Source organism: Pavona decussata, unplaced genomic scaffold (assembly GCF_977016875.1).
Source record: "Pavona decussata unplaced genomic scaffold, jaPavDecu1.1 SCAFFOLD_36, whole genome shotgun sequence".
NCBI lineage: Eukaryota > Metazoa > Cnidaria > Anthozoa > Scleractinia > Agariciidae > Pavona > Pavona decussata.
Genome location: NW_028145458.1, coordinates 432,501 through 450,893, shown reverse-complemented (window position 1 = coordinate 450,893; position 18,393 = coordinate 432,501). Strand labels below are relative to the sequence as shown.

The following is an 18,393-nucleotide window of genomic DNA, read 5'->3' as shown; positions in this document are numbered from 1 at the left end:
ATTGAATAAACTTTGTATATTTCTAACTAGTACCGGCTCTTTTTTTGGACACAATGCTGTATTTATAAAATATAAATTATGTTCAGTTGTGTAATAAATCTCTTATTGACCAAGCTCGCTTGGAACCGTGCTGGGAGAATCTGTCAAGACCTGGTGCCGATATTCTCCTAGTACGGCCCTCGTGCTTGGTCAATAAGATATATATCACCTCCATATGAACTGTTTGCTTGCCGTCTCCTTTTTGCTACCCCAATGTTTCAATTGAAAAGAGGAGAGTTACCCACCCTTGCTACAGCAAGAGGCTTCTTTACTAGTCACTATCAACAACAACAGTTTATTTGTATTTGTATTTAAATGAATTGGGTTTCATTAGAGAAAAAACTGTAATAAATGACGTTGACAATAATACAGCAATAATAAAATAAAAGAAGACGATTAATTAACTAATTAACAATTGAACTTTAAATTGCTATGATCAAAGAACTTTTTTTCGATTTCACAAATATAAATTGCTGGAAAAAAAGTGAAATTTATTTGCTTCTAAGCAAACTAGGATTTCTTATCTACAGCTCGCTGTGATTTTGGTTGTCTTCTGCTAACCCAAAGGTAAGGACTAAATGTGCCTACTGCACTAACACTTTGAGAATCCGAGGGATAGATTTGTTATTTGCATAGGCTGCAATACCTATTGGTGTGTATCTAATTATGTAAGCTAGTTTCATAGGAAATTAAAATAATAGTATTACTATTATACAGTCAAACCTCTATTAAGCGGCCACCCTCCATTAAGCGGCCACTTTCCGAATTCCCGAATTATTTGTCAGTAAAGTGCTGATTCGATACCTCTATTCAACGGCCACCTTTTTTGCTGTTGCAAGTTTAGCATTTATTGTTATTTTTTTACCTCTATTAAGCGGCCAGCAAATTACCTTTTCAAGCGAAATGGTGACAGATAATATGAAGGTGATAACTGATATCAACAAGAACTGCAATTTAATCTCCACTTTAATGACACCGATAAACTCCAACACTTTGCCCAGTTTCACGGTTTCCAGGACCTTGCCCTATCTATCGAAAAGGCAAATGACTTTATCTCCTTGTTACAACTCCGAGCTCCACAACGGCAAACAGCAGTGTCGTATTACTTTAAATAAATCGTCCGTGAAATATTTTGAGCCAAAATTTTTTACAGACTGTTGATGCCAAAAAGGCCTAAAAAACTTGGGGTTTTGTTACATAGATTTGCATATTTTTCTGTACATACTCAATACTAGAAAATACTGTACTTATCAACCACATGCTCTATGTGTGAGAGCTAAAACTTGAAATGCGCAAATACAGGGCACTTAATGTTTTGTTTCAATGTTTTTTGCATTTAGCTTCACTTATGTTCACTTTTCAACGAGAGTTTTGCTATATAGAGGCAATAAAATTACGTTGAATGCTATTTCTACCCAATTTATATCAGGTACCTCTATTAAACGGCCAACCTCTATTAAGCGGCCAGTTCTTAAAGTCCGCTTAATAGGGTGGCCGCTTAATAGAGCTCCAACTGTACAAAGAAAAGTACCAAAAAAATATTTAGCGTCCAATTCATTAACAATATCAACAGTCCTTGTATTATTAGAAAGGCTATCAAACGTGTGTACACCGCTGTATCTGAAGCTTCCCTGCTATTTCGATGTTTTTTCAAGAGGCAAACGCAACAAACCACGGTTTCTAGTGCTGCGTTCCTGTTCCTTTTCTTGCAGCTGCCTAGGTTATTTATCTTCAGTGATGGTCCATTCTACTAATTTCATCCCAGCTGATTTAACAGCAGGCTTGGTGAACCAACAACAAAGCAACATTTATGTATGTTCACTACCACTTTCAATTTACGTTGTTATTCCCTGCCAAATGCTGGAATTCCCTTTAGAAGAAGAATATTTTGCACCGAAGCAGAGAATTACACGAAAAAAGCTATTTATCCCAAATTATGAGCCAAAACTGACTACAAACTACTGTTTCTCAAGTCAAATCAAATAAGCCAGTCCACAGAAGCCTTGGTATACACGTGAATTTCACAATGGTGCGCTTAAAACTGATGCACCAAACCCGAGTCTAACAATATGCCACTAGAGGCAAATAACCACAAATGAGTCTCCCGGCGTAGAATTTAACATGTGCCAGGTCTGAAAAACGTAACCAGAACAGCAATTGGCCAGCAATTGAGAGGATACGTGTTTCGTGTGTGAGTGCTTGAGCAGTCGTTAGTGGGGAGAAGTGCTGGTGAATACTAAAGTAACTGCTGTGTAGGAGACAATTTGATTTGTTACTTAGTATCTAACTGGCCTTGGTTAGCCTCTGTTCTGGATTCATTGTCTATGTGTATCTTTATAAATGAGAATTATGATTACATAGAAAATTCTAACAGCTGTTTTGCTGTATGTAAACAATGTTATAGGCGTATAGATAATAGATAAGAAACTTTGTTAAAAGATGTTCCTTGATCTTATTTCCTCGCATTATCTCTAGGAAAAAAGTAGCGGTTTAATCAAATAAGGATTTCAGAAACTATGCATGGCACGACCTTTTTGCAACATTGCAGATTTTTAGAAAGAGATTAAATCAATTCCCAGAACAAGGGGAAATGTATGTTGGCAAAGTTTGGTTCACTGAGTTGTAGATATTCTCTTGAATCGATTATTCAGCGTCTGCAAGAGAGAAGAAATGAAATACATCAACCAAGCCAAAAAATCACTATTTACCTATGCGATGTTATTGGCAGAAATGTGTGCTCTAACTGTATTTCTAGCTTTTTTTCAAGGACTTCACAAAATTGTAATGTTAACTTTACTACTTTGGATTTTGGTGCGGGGAAAATATGAAGGCTAAGAAATCCAAAGAAAAAAATGGATTATTCTGACTTTTATTCTTGTAGACATGGGAAGTAATTAGTATTTTGATATCTCTTAGTGTTGATTACTTTTAGACACCCACAGGGGAAGAAAAGTAAGGTCATAGTTTTAAACAATCAACAGAAATAGTTGCAACCGATTCCACTTCTCTGTGGTAGCCAAATCACAGAAACGTCTGTTCTGGGAATGTTTTTACAGACTTCTTCGTTTACTGAAGCAGTCTTTTTTTATTTTTGGAGGTGGGATTGCCATTTTCTGTGCTAAATCTGGCTTTCTTTGTTTTGCACTTCACCACTTTTTCTTTGTAAAATACCCGCCCGCTATACAACGTTGCTTTTGAAGACTTTAGTTACAACCACTTGTCCCGGAGGTGTATAATTACACAACAAAATATTAAACAAGATGAAGTTTTTCACAAAACACCAACACCAACAACCACATAATTTGGAAAAGGAAAACTTACTTTTTTCAAGCATCATTTCAGTGCTTTGCTTTTTTGCGTCCAAATTCAAGTGGATGTCATCACCAATCAGCACAAAAGGAGCCCAGTGCATCACAGCATAGAACTGCTTTGACTCTCGTAGACACTTCATAGCCTGGTGAAGAGCCATACTGGCGGTTTTACCGTCTCCAAGATGTTGGTAGAAACTCCTCATGAACTTCATAGTTGCCTGGTCTGAAATTGCCCAAAGTGAAGCCACAACAGAACGAGCCCCAGCAGCCAAGAAAGCCCGAGCAATTCCGACAACACCCTCGGACTTAATCTCTCCTCTGCCACTATGACAGCAACTGAGCACTACCAGTTTTGCTCGCAGTTTAACAGCTTGGACATCCGACATTTTCAAGATATAGTCCTCTTCCTTAGGACCCGTGTTCTTTGCTTTGGATCTTGAACTTCCATCGTAATGTCTTTCCCATCCGGGATTTGGTGCCAAAGCAATTTCTCCCGTTTCCTTTCGTCCATGAGCTGCGATATGAACCAGAGCGGCTGAAGTAATTCGTTTTAACACCTCGTCTTTGGTTGCCTCTGTTCCCGTAAGTGGTGAGATCTTTAGAATTTCTCCTATCATCTCTACTTCCCCTTTGGCACCTGGTAATTGCCTGTACTTTGGATACTTGACATCACCTAGATATGGATCTCCGACAAGCAGTGCCTCCTCCACACTCTTGCATTCCTCGGGGCAATCTGTGATCAGTCTTAAAGTGGTCAACGAAGGTACGGTATGGATGTGGATAGATGTGCTAAGTGCCGAGAATGGAGCCAGGCAAAGGGGACCATCGGGGACAATGATCAATTTGTTACCCTGACACAAGTCTGCAATGGGGCCAAGAATTGCATCATATAATGGTTGTAACGCATTGATGGTGCATTGTGATGGTTCTCCTTCTTTATCCTCGTCCTCTTCATTGTCATCAACATCATCATCATTTAGCTCATCGAGTGAACGATTTTCACATCTAACCCGGACTCCAACTCCAATTTCTTTCAGGGTAGTATTCAACAAGAAAGTGACTGCATCAACGTGCCCTCTTCCCTGTTCCAATTCCTTTTCTCGAAACTCAACCTTGCTATCCTTGCTGATAACCCAGAAAATGATTTTGTTTTTCGTGTGCCCCAAGAACACCGTTTTTAATGACAACTTGTTTGAGATATAAGAAATTAACTCTTTAGCTTCAAGTGACGCTGGCGAAGACGTTTTCAAACCGTACTGTTTTTTTAAGGCGTCAGCCAAAGCCTGTGCTCGACCTTGCTCAGCAGCACACAAGGCCTCGCGGATTCTTCCCAGCTTCAAAAGGCTTTGCCAAAGACCACTGTAAGCAACACGATGTAGGTCTCTAAAACTTATTTTTAAGGAATCTTCAGAAGTAATGGTAGTTCTGACAATATCAAGTACATATACACCAGCTTGATGACATTTGAAAGCTTCCTGAAACTCTCCCAGGCATTGGTAAAGTTTGCCGAGATTGCAATAGGAGACACCTTCTCCGCATCTATGGCCTAGCTCTTTTGCTATTTTCAGAGATTTTTCATAATACTCTTTAGTATTAGAGGCGTTTCCCAGGCACAAATAAGCGTTTCCGAGTGACAAATAGGCCCATCCTTCTGCGGATCTATCGCCTACTTCTTTTGCTATTGTAAGATCCTTTTCATGGTACTCTATGGCCTTTTGGAAGTTGCCCAGACTCCGATAGGCGTTGCCAAGTTTGCCATAGGCCTTTCCTTCTAATGATCTATCGCCGACTTCTTTTGCTATTCTCAGATTCTTTTCTTGGTACTCTATGGCCTTTTGGAAGTTGCCCAGATTCAAATAGGCGTTGCCAAGGCTGCCATAGGCCTTTCCTTCTCCATATCTATCGCCTACTTCTTTTGCTATTTTCAGACGCTTTTTGTAGTACTCTATGGCCTTTTGGAAGTTGCCCAGACTCAAATAGGCGTTGCCAAGGTTGCTATATGCGCCTCCTTCTCCGGCTCTATCGCCTACTTCTTTTGCTATTTTCAGATGCTTTTCGAAGTACTCTATGGCCTTTTGGAAGTTGCCCAGTCTCAAATAGGCGTTGCCAAGGTTGCCATATGCGCTTCCTTCTCTGGCTCTATCGCCTACTTCTTTTGCTATTTTCAGATGCTTTTCGGAGTACTCTATGGCCTTTTGGAAGTTGCCTAGACTCAAATAGGCGTTGCCAAGGTTGCCATATGCGCCTCCTTCTACGGATCTATCGCCTACTTCTTTTGCTATTTTCAGATGCTTTTCGTAGTACTCTCTGGCCTTTTGGAAGTTGCCTAGACTCAAATAGGTGTTGCCAAGGTTGCCATAGGCCTTTCCTTCTCCGGCTCTATCGCCTACTTCTTGTGCTATTTTCAGATGCTTTTCGTAGTACTCTATGGCCTTTTGGAAGTTGCCTAGACTAAAATAGGCGTTCCCAAGGTTGCCATATGCGCCTCCTTCTCCGGATCTATCGCCTACTTCTTTTGCTAGTTTCAGATGCTTTTCGTAGTACTCTATGGCCTTTTGGAAGTTGCCTAGACTAAAATAGGCGTTGCCAAGGTTGCCATATGCGCCTCCTTCTACGGATCTATCGCCTACTTCTTTTGCTATTTTCAGATGCTTTTCGTAGTACTCTCTGGCCTTTTGGAAGTTGCCTAGACTCAAATAGGCGTTGCCAAGGTTGCCATAGGCCTTTCCTTCTCCGGCTCTAACGCCTACTTCTTGTGCTATTTTCAGATGCTTTTCGTAGTACTCTATGGCCTGTTGGAAGTTGCCTAGACTAAAATAGGCGTTGCCAAGGTTGCCATATGCGCCTCCTTCTCCGGCTCTAACGCCTACTTCTTGTGCTATTTTCAGATGCTTTTCGTAGTACTCTATGGCCTGTTGGAAGTTTCCTAGACTAAAATAGGCGTTGCCAAGGTTGCTATAGGCCTTTCCTTCTCCGGCTCTATCGCCTACTTCTTTTGCTATTCTCAGATTCTTTTCTTGGTACTCTATGGCCTTTTGTAAGTTGCCCAGACTCTGATAGGCGATGCCAAGGTTGCCATAGGCCTTTCCTTCTCCGGCTCTATCGCGTACTTCTTGTGCTATTTTCAGATGCTTTTCGTGGTACTCTATGGCCTTTTGGAAGTTGCCCAGTCTCAAATAGGCGTTGCCAAGGTTGCCGTAGGTCTGTCCTTCTCCGGCTCTATCGCGTACTTCTTTTGCTATTTTCAGATGCTTTTCGAAGTACTCTATGGCCTTTTGGAAGTTGCCTAGACTCAAATAGGCGTTGCCAAGGTTGCCATATGCGCCTCTTTCTCCGGATCTATCGCCTACTTGTTTTGCTATTTTCAGCTCCTCTTCGTGGTACTCTATGGCCTTTTGGAAGTTGCCCAGATTCAAATAGGCGTTGCCAAGGTTGCCATAGGCCTTTCCTTCTCCGGCTCTATTGCCTACTTCTTTTGCTATTTTCAGATGCTTTTCGTAGTTTTCTATGGCCTTTTGTAAGTTGCCCAGTCTCCGATAGGCGTTGCCAAGGTTGCCATATGCGCCTCCTTCTCCGGATCTATCGCCTACTTCTTTTGCTATTTTCAGATCCTCTTCGTGGTACTCTATGGCCTTTTGGAAGTTGCCCAGTCTCAAATAGGCGTTGCCAAGGTTGCCATAGGCCACACCTTCTCCGGATCTATCGCCTACTTCTTTTGCTATTTTCAGATGCCTTTCATGGTACTCTATGGCCTTTTGGAAGTTGCCCAGTCTCAGATAGGCGTTGCCAAGAATGCCATATGCGCCTCCTTCTCCGGCTCTATCGCCTACTTCTTTTGCTATTTTCAGACGCCTTTCATGGTACTCTATGGCATTTTGGAAGTTGCCCATTCTTCCATGTGCGATGACGAGTTTGCCATTGGCCCTTTCTTCTCTGAATCTATCCTCTACTGAATCTCTTTTACCCATCATTTTATGTAAGACTGTTGCGATGTCTGTTAAAATGTACATAGAGGACAATACTTATTTTAGGAACACGTTTTAAAGGCTTTTCATATGGGCATTTCACTCTCTGCTCGTATGATTGACTGTTTATATGCGCTCATCATCGAAATCCCGAAATGTAACTCGAAGAGGAGCAAATGATGTCCACTTTTTAGCTTAAAATATTTGAGTCCAGTAAACGTTATGCAGACTGTTATAGTCTGCAGGTATTTCTTGATAAACTTGGGAAGTCTCGCTTGAAATGTTTCAGATATGTGAGCTATGGGAGTCTATATACACTTAACTTAATGTACCGGGAATTTAACAATGGAAGAATCAAATGAAGTCTATACCGTAAAACACCCCTATAAAACTTGGGAGACCATAGATATTATCGTGTCTAGAACCTTCCCAGTAAGGGATTTGTTTCAGTAACTTCCATGGAAAGACCTATGTACGGAAAGCACAAGGACGTATTGAGTACTTTTGAGAGCTACATGTTCTAGTGGTGCTACAAGCCCACTGGTAGATGCCGCTCATATTTTGATAAATCATACAGGCTGTAGATAGTTTTCCCAATTACTGCTTCCCTTCGTGAAAATATGGCACGGCCCCTTTGAATAGTGATAATGCTGTTTCAAGGGTATTTCTTTACAAAAGTTATGGGTACCGTACAACTTTTTAACGGGAACGTACCGTGATTTACCTATCTTGTAAACGACCCTTAAGTGTGTTTTAATTAAGTGAGAAGCTTATTTAGAAAACGTAGGTATTCTTTGTGGCTACTAGTGGGTACGTCATAACCTGCGTTACACAAGAGCCTCTGTAGAGTGCTTAATTATGCTATTCCTAGGAACTAGAAGGTTGAATTACGCATATTTCCAGGATCTTTCACTCTGGTTTTCTGATACATTTTGTACTCATAAACTACCAAATTATTTTCAATTCAAATAATTGCCCATAGGCCAATCCCGGTTCTTTCGGGGATACCGTTTTTGTCTATAAAAACAAAAAGATACGCGAACAACAGCGTACCTTTGGTAGTACCTTCAGAGCTAGAAGCATTTTGCCAAAATCTACTGTTTTCTAGAGAATAAGATACTCTTGATAAACTTTTAATCTCTAGTCAAGATTCAAAACACACTTTTTTAACCGATTTTAAACACACCCTTATTCCCTATTATTATTATTATTATTATTATTATTATTATTATTATTATTATAATTATGGAATGACAAAGAACGTAATACAATGCATGATTGGCGATGGCGGACAGACGTACTGGTCTTCGGTCTTCTTCTTAGAATCTTAAGATTAATTTTACGTTTTACTTTCATCCTCCGCTCCAAATTGGAAGGACATAATTGTCAACACTACTAATAGTCACAACTGGGAGTCTTTGTCGGGATTTAAATGCTTTTAAACCACGAAACTACGGGAAAATTCCACCAGAGCGTTAGCAGATGACACGATGTCGAGGAAACCAAAGATAAAATGGACGGAACAAATGAACAGGGGCGTTCTAGAGTGTAAACGACATGCATAGGCTTTGTCTACATCTGATAATGCACCGTGTAATATCAATGGGAGGCAGAAAGGTTATATCGAGATTATGAGGGAACTATGGGACGAGAAAGGATATGAACATCTTGGTTTTAAAGGGCAAAATCTGCGAGATCAAGCTTCACGGCTGGAAAAGAATCAGGAGGGTTTAATCGATATTAGCGTAAATGTTTCGATAGTGGCTGGCATGAACGAGTCTGCTTTGGACACAACTCAGTCCGCGTCTAATATTGCGAATAATATGATTTCGTGCGGTGGGCTTCATGACAATTGAAATCAAAATAATGGTGACCACGAAAGACAAAATCATAATCAGTTCATACTGGATTTGCATAGATCTGCAGTACAAATCCCAGAGGGGACGACAGAGGAGCTTGATCACTCAACTTTTGAAAATGCGTCGGGCAGCATGCCAGGGACCTTGCCGGAATACAAAGCCACGAACACGCCATCTTCATTTATTTGGGGCCGACATAGTGATGGAAGAACAATAATAGTCAACACGTCAACCACTGACAATGCTTACAACGAGACCACAAAATGGCGGAAGAACACTTTTCTTGTCCCCTATGGGAAAACAGGAAAAGATTTCATTGATAAATTAACACAGCACATAAACGATTGGAACAATGGGTCAGAAATGCAACACATTGTTCTTAAAGCAGGTATTGTCCTTCTCGCTGTTGGGCTACAAAAATCGGCCAGAAATCTAAGGCATAGGAGCACCAAGAGTTTTTGGCTAAAGGACTGGCATTGTGGAGAGAGGGCGAAATACATGTCCTAGTGCGTGAAGGGTGGATGATCCAAGGGCGTCTTATCAACTCCCGTAGAGCTGATCCGCCTAATAAAGCAAAAGTCGTTGCAAACCTCGTCATGACAGGTCAAATCAATTCAGCCTTGCGATACCTAAGCGATGACGACGGCGGGGGTATTCTGCCCTTAAGTGACGACGTCATGAGACAACTTAGGGAAAAACACCCTGTGGCACAGGAATCCCACCTAGGTTCACTACTCTTTGGACCAATCAAAGACGTTTCAGATACAATGTACTACCACATCAACGGGGAGATGGTTCACGATGCTGCTTTAAGGACTAAAGGCTCCGGAGTACCTTCAGATGTAGACGCCAATGGCTTTAGGAGAATGCTTGCGTGCAAATCTTTCAAGAAATCTGGGTCAGACCTGTGCACAGATGTAGCTACAATAACCAGACGGCTGTGCACGGAATACATTGACCTTCTTTGTATCGAGGCAATATTAGCCAATCGTCGGATCCCACTTGACAAAGGAGAGGGCGCGGTCCGGCCGATTGGGCTTGCTGAAGTAATACGGAGGATAATCGGGAAGGGCGTGATGAGAGTAACAAAACCCGATGTCGTCGACGCAAGCGGCTCGCTGCAGGTTTGCGCAGGCCATAAAAGTGGGAGTGAGGCTGCCATTCATGCGATGCGCAATATCTTCGACGCCGATGAAACGGACGCTGTACTTCTTGTTGGCGCCTCTAATGCCTTTAATGCCATGAACAGAGCTGCTGCGCTGCACAATACCAGACTGCTGTGTCGAACCACAGCAACTTATGCGATTAACACCAACAGACAGCCTGCGAGACTCCACACAGACACCACACAGGGGGACCCTCTATGAGCATGTACGCCGTAAGTCTCCAGCCACTGATAACGCGTCTACACGTCTCAAGCACAGCTAAACAGTGTTGGTTTGCTGACGACGCAACGGGAAGTGGCTTGCTGAAAGATGTGCGGAAATGGTGGGACGAGCTACCAGAGAGTGTTCCGGCGTTAGGGTACTTCCCTAATGCAAACAGGGCTGGTTGATCACTAAACCTGAAAAAGAACACGATGCTTTGGAGGTATTCGGCGACACAGCGATTAACATCGCCACTGAGGGCCACAAGCATCTAGGTGCAGCTCTTGGGTCGAGGTCATATCTTGAAGAATACGTGAGCGACAAGGTAGAAGACTGGGTAAACCAGGTGACCAAACTTGCAGAGTACGCCATATCACAACCTCAGGCGAGCTATGCAGCGTTCACATTTGGGCTACGGCACAGATGGACGTATTTCTTGAGGACACTGCCCGATATTACTGGCTTGTTAGAACCCTAAGTGCGCGCGATAACCGAAGCCCTCATACAAGGTATTACGGTCCGCGCAATAACTGAAGCTGAGCGCGAACTCTTTGTACTTCCTGTGCGCATGGGAGGGCTTGGGCTTATAGATCCAGCCAGAGCCTCACCCAAAGAATATGAGGCTTCAGTCAGTGTCACAGGTCCCCTAGTGAGGCAAATTGTGGAGCAAGTGCATCAGACCGCGGATGCTTCGGAAATATGAACACTGCAACTAAGCGCGCGTAAGGAGAAGGATGAGTGCATATCATGGATGAGAGGTTAGAACAGGTGAAGACCTGTCTGCCGACAAGAACTAAGCGAGCGGTAGAGCTAGCCCAGAGAAGGGAGGATCGAACTGGGTGACAGGTATTCCCATCAAAGATCTGAACCTCAACCTAAAAAAGAGAGAATTCAGGGATGCGATCAAGTTAAGATGTGACTGGGAAATCACCGACACACCGAAAGTCTGTGTGTGCGGGGACCAGATCAACGTTGATCATACAATGGTATGCCGGCGGGGCGGGTTTATAATACAGCGCCTTAATAAGCCTCGCGACTTGGAAGCAGAGATGTTGGCATGGTGTGTAATGATGTGGAAAAGAGCCGGTCCTTCAGGAAATCACTGGAGAGACTTTGAACAGAGGCGCCAACAGAGCTCCGGATGCGCGTTTAGATATTAGCGCTCGAGGCTACTGGGAGAGACAGAGGACTGCATTCTTCGATGTCAGGGTTTGTCACGCTAATGCAGATTCTTACAGAGATCTAAGTCCCAAGGAAATCTACAGGCAACACGAGAATGAAAAAAAGCGCCAATATGCAGGCAGAGTGATGGAGGTGGAGCAAGGCACCTTCACGCCACTTGTTTTTACTACCTCCGGTGGAATGGCCGAAGAATGTAAGAGATACCACAACAGACTAGCTGAACTACTCGCCATTAACAAGGGAGAGAACTACGCCAGTACCGTGTCTTGGCTAAGAGCAAAAGTATCCTTTGCTTTCCTCTGCCTTAGTGGTTCCAGAGGAAGAAGAAGAAATGTACCCCTTCAGGACACAAACATTAGAATTGAGAATGTGACCACTAGAATTTCTTAGATTTTTTTCTTTTCTTAATTATTTTTGTAATTTTAGTCGTTTTTTTTTTCCAATGACCGAATATTATCCGCATATATTTTTTAAAAAAGAGTTGTTTTTCCTTAAGGACCTTATTTTTACTTCCAAATATTCTTTAGTCAGAATACGATCATATGATTTTTTATTACAAATAAGAATAGTATTGTAACTTTATGACATTTTTTTTTTCGTTAAAAAAATATACCTGAAAGTAGTATCTTCTTTAATCGAAATGAATTGTTAATAGGTTTGAATAGTTTTTTTTTCTACTTTTAACTTGTAAATAGCAATTCGCTTGACAAATGTTAATAAAGAGTTTATTATACAATTTAAAAATACAGTGCCCTCGAAATCTGTAATTATCTTTTTGAATTCTATTATCCTTTTGTTTTTAATTTGAACTATATCAAAATAATGCTTTCGTAATTGCATCGCTTTTGCTCTGTAAATATTGATGAATTGTAAATATTATTACATTATTATTTTTAATATTATTATTATTATTATTATTTATTATTATTATTATTATTATTATTAGTAGTAGTAGTAGTAGTATTAGTATTAGTATTATTATTTCACACATACTTCCATTACCTTACAAAAACCCCGGTACTCTGAACAAATATCAAATGGAACGATGTTTTTCGAGATGTAAGGCTAGCAGCAAACAATTATCTTTATCAGAGTAGCTTAGATTCCTGTCAGCAAGTTTAGTTCAATATGCTGTTCTTTCCCTCATTTTGAGACGTAGAGAATGGGTATTCGAACTCACTAGACTCAAAGTGATATACACTGTTAATTCTCCCTCCCCTCCCTCCCTTTTCCTATTTTTGGGGAATAAGACTTGCACAATAACTTATGATCACAAGTGACGAGCAAAAGCATTTTTCAACAATTTCATACCAAAGTTTTTTGTCACTAGCAAGAAATCTTGACCAAAAATTATATAAGGTGATAATTAAGTGAGACGAATACTCCTGAAAACGAATGTCGTCTAGCTATAGAAATGTTCCTTTAAGAAATGTCTGGTTATTGTAATGCCCCTTTAAGCTGCGGATTTGTTAATTTTGGGTTTTTTTGAATCGTTTTACACAAACAGTTCCTTTTCCATGTCTGCTTTCATTAAGCCTCTGCTCGCTCGACATTTACGCCATCAACGTCAATACGTACTTCAATGGCAATCGGGCCATTCAGATGCAATCACCGAAAGGTTCTAATTCTAATTCTATTCTAATAGAACGTGATTTTCAACGAAATTTTAGCACCAACATTTGGCTGCAGAAAAATTTAAATTATAGCCTGTCTTGATTATGAAATTGTGTTTTTCCTAAGACGTTTCTCTGTTACAAGGAGAAAGCTTAAAGTTATCCTACCTCTTTCTAGTTTGGTACGCGAGTCTTTCAAAAAATTGAAAACTTCCTGAAATCTTAATGTGTCTTTATCAATGACCAGTGTTTCCTTAAGGTGCCCCTGGGACGAAAATTTCATTTTCCATCTTTTTGCATTTTCGTGTAGAATATGACCTTCTTACTCATGTTACCAAATTTCAATCCTTTACGGCGATTGGAAGTATTTTTTTAGCCTTTTATTCGAGATTTCACGGCCGCCATTACTTGGCCTTGTTCCGGAAGTTAAGGCTCAAATTACAGGAAGTGACGTCATTGGCTCAACACGAAAAACTCCACATGGCTAATTTTCATATGGATTCTACTTCATAAACTGTATTCTGCTGTTATTTAGTTCGCAACTTTGGGAATTTTCTTCAGGATGTTTTTGTCGTATAGGACGGGTCTCTCCTCAGTTCGCTCGCTCCATTTTCTTGACCGCATCTTGCACAGACTCTAGCGGAAAGACAAATCTATCTCGCTAGCCTCCCTGAACATCTACTTTTAGACCAAATATGATGATGCATTAACCCGAATAAAGAACGATCGAACAGCTCAAACACAGTCGTGTGTCGAGTATCGAAATAATTCATCAATACAATCCATCCAGGAAGTTAAATAGATGCATCAAAATCACAGCTAAGCAAATGCATGTCTGCGACGATTCTGAATAAAGTCTTTGGCTAAATCAAGCCGTACATTCCGTGGTGCATGGTTGAGAAGCGAAGAAATCGTTGTTTACGACCTGTTTACGACCAAACGTATGTAGACCGGGAATGCGAGGAGCAAGACTGCTGACCGGATGTACTTTAAAATGCGATATACGCGCTTTTTGTTTGGTTTGTTTTTGTAGGTTCAGATAAAGCGACATCGTCGCAATGGCATTGTCTCTTCTTTAGATATTTTTGGTACAATGTATCATCGATAGAGGGATAAAAGGACGACTCTTGATCCGCTTTTATGACTGTTTTACAGTGGTGAATAGAAACGACAAAATAAAAGCGCTTCACTGATCGTTTTACGCATCCACAAAAGCCGCCCATGTTTCCTGGGTTTGTTTGTTTTTTCTTAATTTATTGCTTATTGGTTGTATTAAGGATGGCCTGCATGTAAGATTAACGTCGCTGATCTGGGGCTTTAGCGTACACATTAAAAGTTACGTAGTTGGAATTTTTGACCCACCACTCCTCCAGAAATAAATAAGTCTTCTCCAAGACGATAAATTTTCACATTCAGTACCTAATACCACCATAATTTTGGCATTCTTTCTGTTTGTTTATTTATTTGTTTGTTGTTGTTGTTTTTTTTTTTGGCGGGGGAAGGGGTGACCGGAAGTAAATTTGGCCGTCGATCAAAAACACTGTAAGGGAAATTTGCATATCGTCGTGCGAAGGAAAATATCCTGGTCGGGACAATGGAAAGTTGTTCTTTTTCAAATCCCAAAAGGGGCGTTTATGAGTGCAGTGGAAACAATATAAAACTCAGTGAATGTCAAAGGGATATTTCCAAGCCTACGGACTTGGTATAAATCGTGATGAAATCAGCGACGAAATGGATATTATTATTTGCCGTGCAGGTAAACAAATGTAACATTTCATGTGCGAATTTTTCATTCTCTTGTCACGAATAGTTAATCATAACTGAATTTGTAATTGCATTTTCACAGTCTAAATAGCAATTTTTTTTTTTTTGGTGGTGGGGGGGGGGGGGGGGGTGCGGCTATTAAGGAAGGAACGCGAGGCAAACAGCAACGCGAAATGCCCGTGCGGATTTGAGTGCAGTGGAAACAAGATAAAACTCAGTGAATGTCAAAGGGATATTTCCAAGCCTACGGTATAAACCGTGATGAAATCAGCCGGACGAAATGGATCTTATTCTTTGCCGTGCAGGTAAATAAATGTAACATTGCACGTGAGAATTTTTCATTCTCTTGTCACGAATAGTTAATCATAACTGAATTTGTGATTGCATTCATTTTCACAGTCTAAAAAGCTATCTTTTTTTGGGGGGGGGGGGGGGGGTGCGGCTATTATAATCATGCGTTCAATTTTCATCCAAGCTTCAGTTCAGCTTCATTTCCTTTGTTTTTCTTTTCATTCGGTTTTTCTGTTTTGGTTTTTCTGTTTTTTTGTTTTGGCTTTCTTCACCATTGCCATTGTAAAACAACCCCATTACCAGAGGAAATCATTACACTTACACCCGGTGTTACATCCCGTTACATTGTGTTACATCTTGTCAGCAGTCGTGCTTGGACTTCCGGCCTATGCTTTCAGTTTATTCACCATTCTTGGCTTGTCGACCATCGCAATATCTGACTCGATTTTAGTCAAAGACGTTACTTTGGATTGTTCAAAGGCATGCATTTGCTTTGTACATTGATCTCGACACATTTACTTTTCTTCCTGGTTGGATAATATTGATAAATTTAGGTGCTCGACGGCAGAAATCGCACGTATTACGACCATGTTTTGGACTTTGTCAACTATTCTTTGTCAAGTGTATGCGGGCTACTTGTATCATCATCTCTGGTCTGAAACACGGCAAACTGGATATTCGATGGGAGTAACTGTTAGATTAGATGTCTTCGATTTGGTCAAAAAAAACGGAGCGTGCGAAGGAGAGACACTGGAGAGAACCACGCGACGAAAGCATCCTGAAGAAATTCCCAAAACCTTCAAGGTAGGTTTTGTATCAATTTATATTTCATCAAAATTGTGGGCCAAAACCTTATTTACTAAATGTAGGTAGCAGACAAGATGATAAAAGGTACTTTTGAAGCTAATTTTTTCTCTCTAAACCCTGTTTGCGCGAAATACTAGAGCCCCCAAAATTACCAATTTTGCAATTTTTTGCAATTTGTCCCAGGTGTCTTCAGTACCCACAGCTAGAATATAGTTTTCCCCAAATTGATTTTATAATATTTAGAAACATCGATATCTGTGTAATCTCTGCAGCTAATTTGGTTTATATGGAAAGAGTACTTTCGGAGAAATTACGAATATGGTTGTGCTTGTTTTTCCTGCTTGTCTAAATGGCTGACAGGGAACATAGTAAGACGAGCATTTTCTTCTTGTTTATAAAACCCAAATTATTTTAACGGCGAATTTTATAAACTGGGAGAGTGGTTCTACTATCTGTATGAATTTCATTTGAATTGGTTCACATGCACCCGAAAACCAGACTCGTTTACTTTTACTTTTTGAGAACGGAACTTTTGCTCAAAACATGGTCCTAAGGCCGACGTCATCTAGCGCGGTTACCATGGCAACGATACATCTGCCGATGCAAATCTGGTTATTTTTGTTTATCCCCCAAGGTAACCTACCTCCACACAAGAATTGTAGGGGGGGGGGGGGGTTAAAATTTTTCATTTCCAACTTTGCTTCTCTTTCCTTGAGAATTGCTCTTAATAGCTTACAAGACACTATATTCACCTGCATCTTCCCCTCCGCCTGTATCTCGTAGCTTGTTCCTTTCATTGACAGATCTCCTCCTTAGTTCCACCAATTTCTGGTTATTCTTGTCAATCTTACATCAGTCAAGAGTTTTTAACGCGCCGGTTGCAACAGTTATCAAAATCTTATAAATCCCTCCCACTGGAGGAAAGGTCTCATGGAACTTGAATGTGTGTTAATTCTTTGCTTATTACTCGGGCCGTAAGGCGGACCGAGTTGAGGTTTCGGTAGCATTATCAAATTCTTTTTTCTTTTTGGGGTTGCGATGGGCCGAGAGATAAGACTTCGGGCCACGAGTTATTGTTCTCGGTCTCGTTTTTTGTATTCGGGTGGCACGAGTAAAGTTTTCGGTCGCGTTATCAAATTCTTCGCGTTCTTTGCACTCGGGCCGTGAGGGGCCGAGTTAAGTAATCGAGGGAGGGGAGGATCCCGAACTCCCTCGTTTTTTTCGCTTCCTTAGCTTTCCTCCCTTTCCCCGATGTACTCTGCGAGTTACTATTCTTTCGAATCAAAACATTTGGCGTCGGTTGTGAAGCGTTCGTGAACGTTTCCCTTAGCGCAGAGAGGGTTCTGGAGTCGTTAGAACAAAAAGGTGAAGGCAATGATAGCATGTCGAGTTGCGAAGGAAGCGAAAACGTAAGGATTAAAGCCCGTGAATATAGCATGAAAGAAGAGGAGGTAGCCTGAACATGGAGCATTCCGTTTCGTCCGATTAGCGAGGGGGACGGTTGTGCAAGAAATCATGGACCTTTGAAAGGTTTGTCGCACGAGCAGTACGCGCATGAATTTAATTCCGCATGATGTAGATGGTGGTCATCGAAAACGCCAATGCGAAATCGAAACAGATAAGTATAGTGAGGTTTTGTAGCTATTCAAAGAATTCCAAAGATTCGAATGCAGACCTCACCGCAAGCAACGCGAATGTTTTACAGAAGAAGAATGGTTATGTCGAATCGAACAATCGATCGTAAGTGCCGCTGAGGAAGAGGGGAAAAGAGACAGGTTGGAATAATAGGACAGCAGAGCTAGAGGTGCTCGATGTTTGGGTGAATAGGATTAACTTTCAAAGGTCATCTTTAAGAAATGCCGCAATCCACGTTTGAGAAAGCTGCTGCTCTTCAGCTTTTATTTTAATATCCACGCCTTAGGTTTTCATCCAGAGACTTACAAGTTCGAACTTCGCATAATAAACATCAAATAGCGCCCCAAAAAAGTACCGCTGAATAGCTTTGATTTGGGTGACCACAATAAGACTTAATTTTCCAATTGGACTTTATAGAGATGTAATCGGTGACGCGATCGCTATCGTGTCACACTCGGTCCTGCGATGACAAATCTCGTGTTTGATTCCTCCGCCGGAAAAATCCTGAACTTTCATGGGTTATCGCGCGGAGCATTTTTATTACGAAACGCAAAACAAAG

The 18,393-nt window shown here is 41.1% G+C and overlaps 1 protein-coding gene and 1 pseudogene across 2 annotated transcripts in view; one reads left to right on the top strand and one right to left on the bottom strand.

Annotated features, from left to right (window-relative positions):
• Positions 1-330: 330 nt before the first annotated feature.
• The window catches only part of LOC146484204 (uncharacterized), a 30,226-nt gene continuing 12,163 nt past the window's right edge, over positions 331-18,393 (bottom strand). Inside the window, exons 7-10 of one of the 2 annotated variants that reach the window (XR_014863668.1) lie at positions 16,951-17,044; positions 3,361-7,344; positions 1,571-2,693; positions 331-764 (exon numbers count right to left, since the gene is read on the bottom strand). Coding sequence is in view for 1 of the 2 variants with exons in the window: in XM_085104993.1 (XP_084961119.1) it covers positions 2,683-2,693; positions 3,361-7,344; positions 16,951-17,044 (4,089 nt within the window). In the remaining variant the exon portion in view is untranslated. Of the gene's footprint in view, positions 2,694-3,360; positions 7,345-16,950; positions 17,045-18,393 lie in introns of both variants that reach the window. The other variant, XM_085104993.1, reaches the window with a different exon arrangement.
• LOC146484205 (uncharacterized) lies at positions 9,307-12,113 on the top strand (annotated as a pseudogene).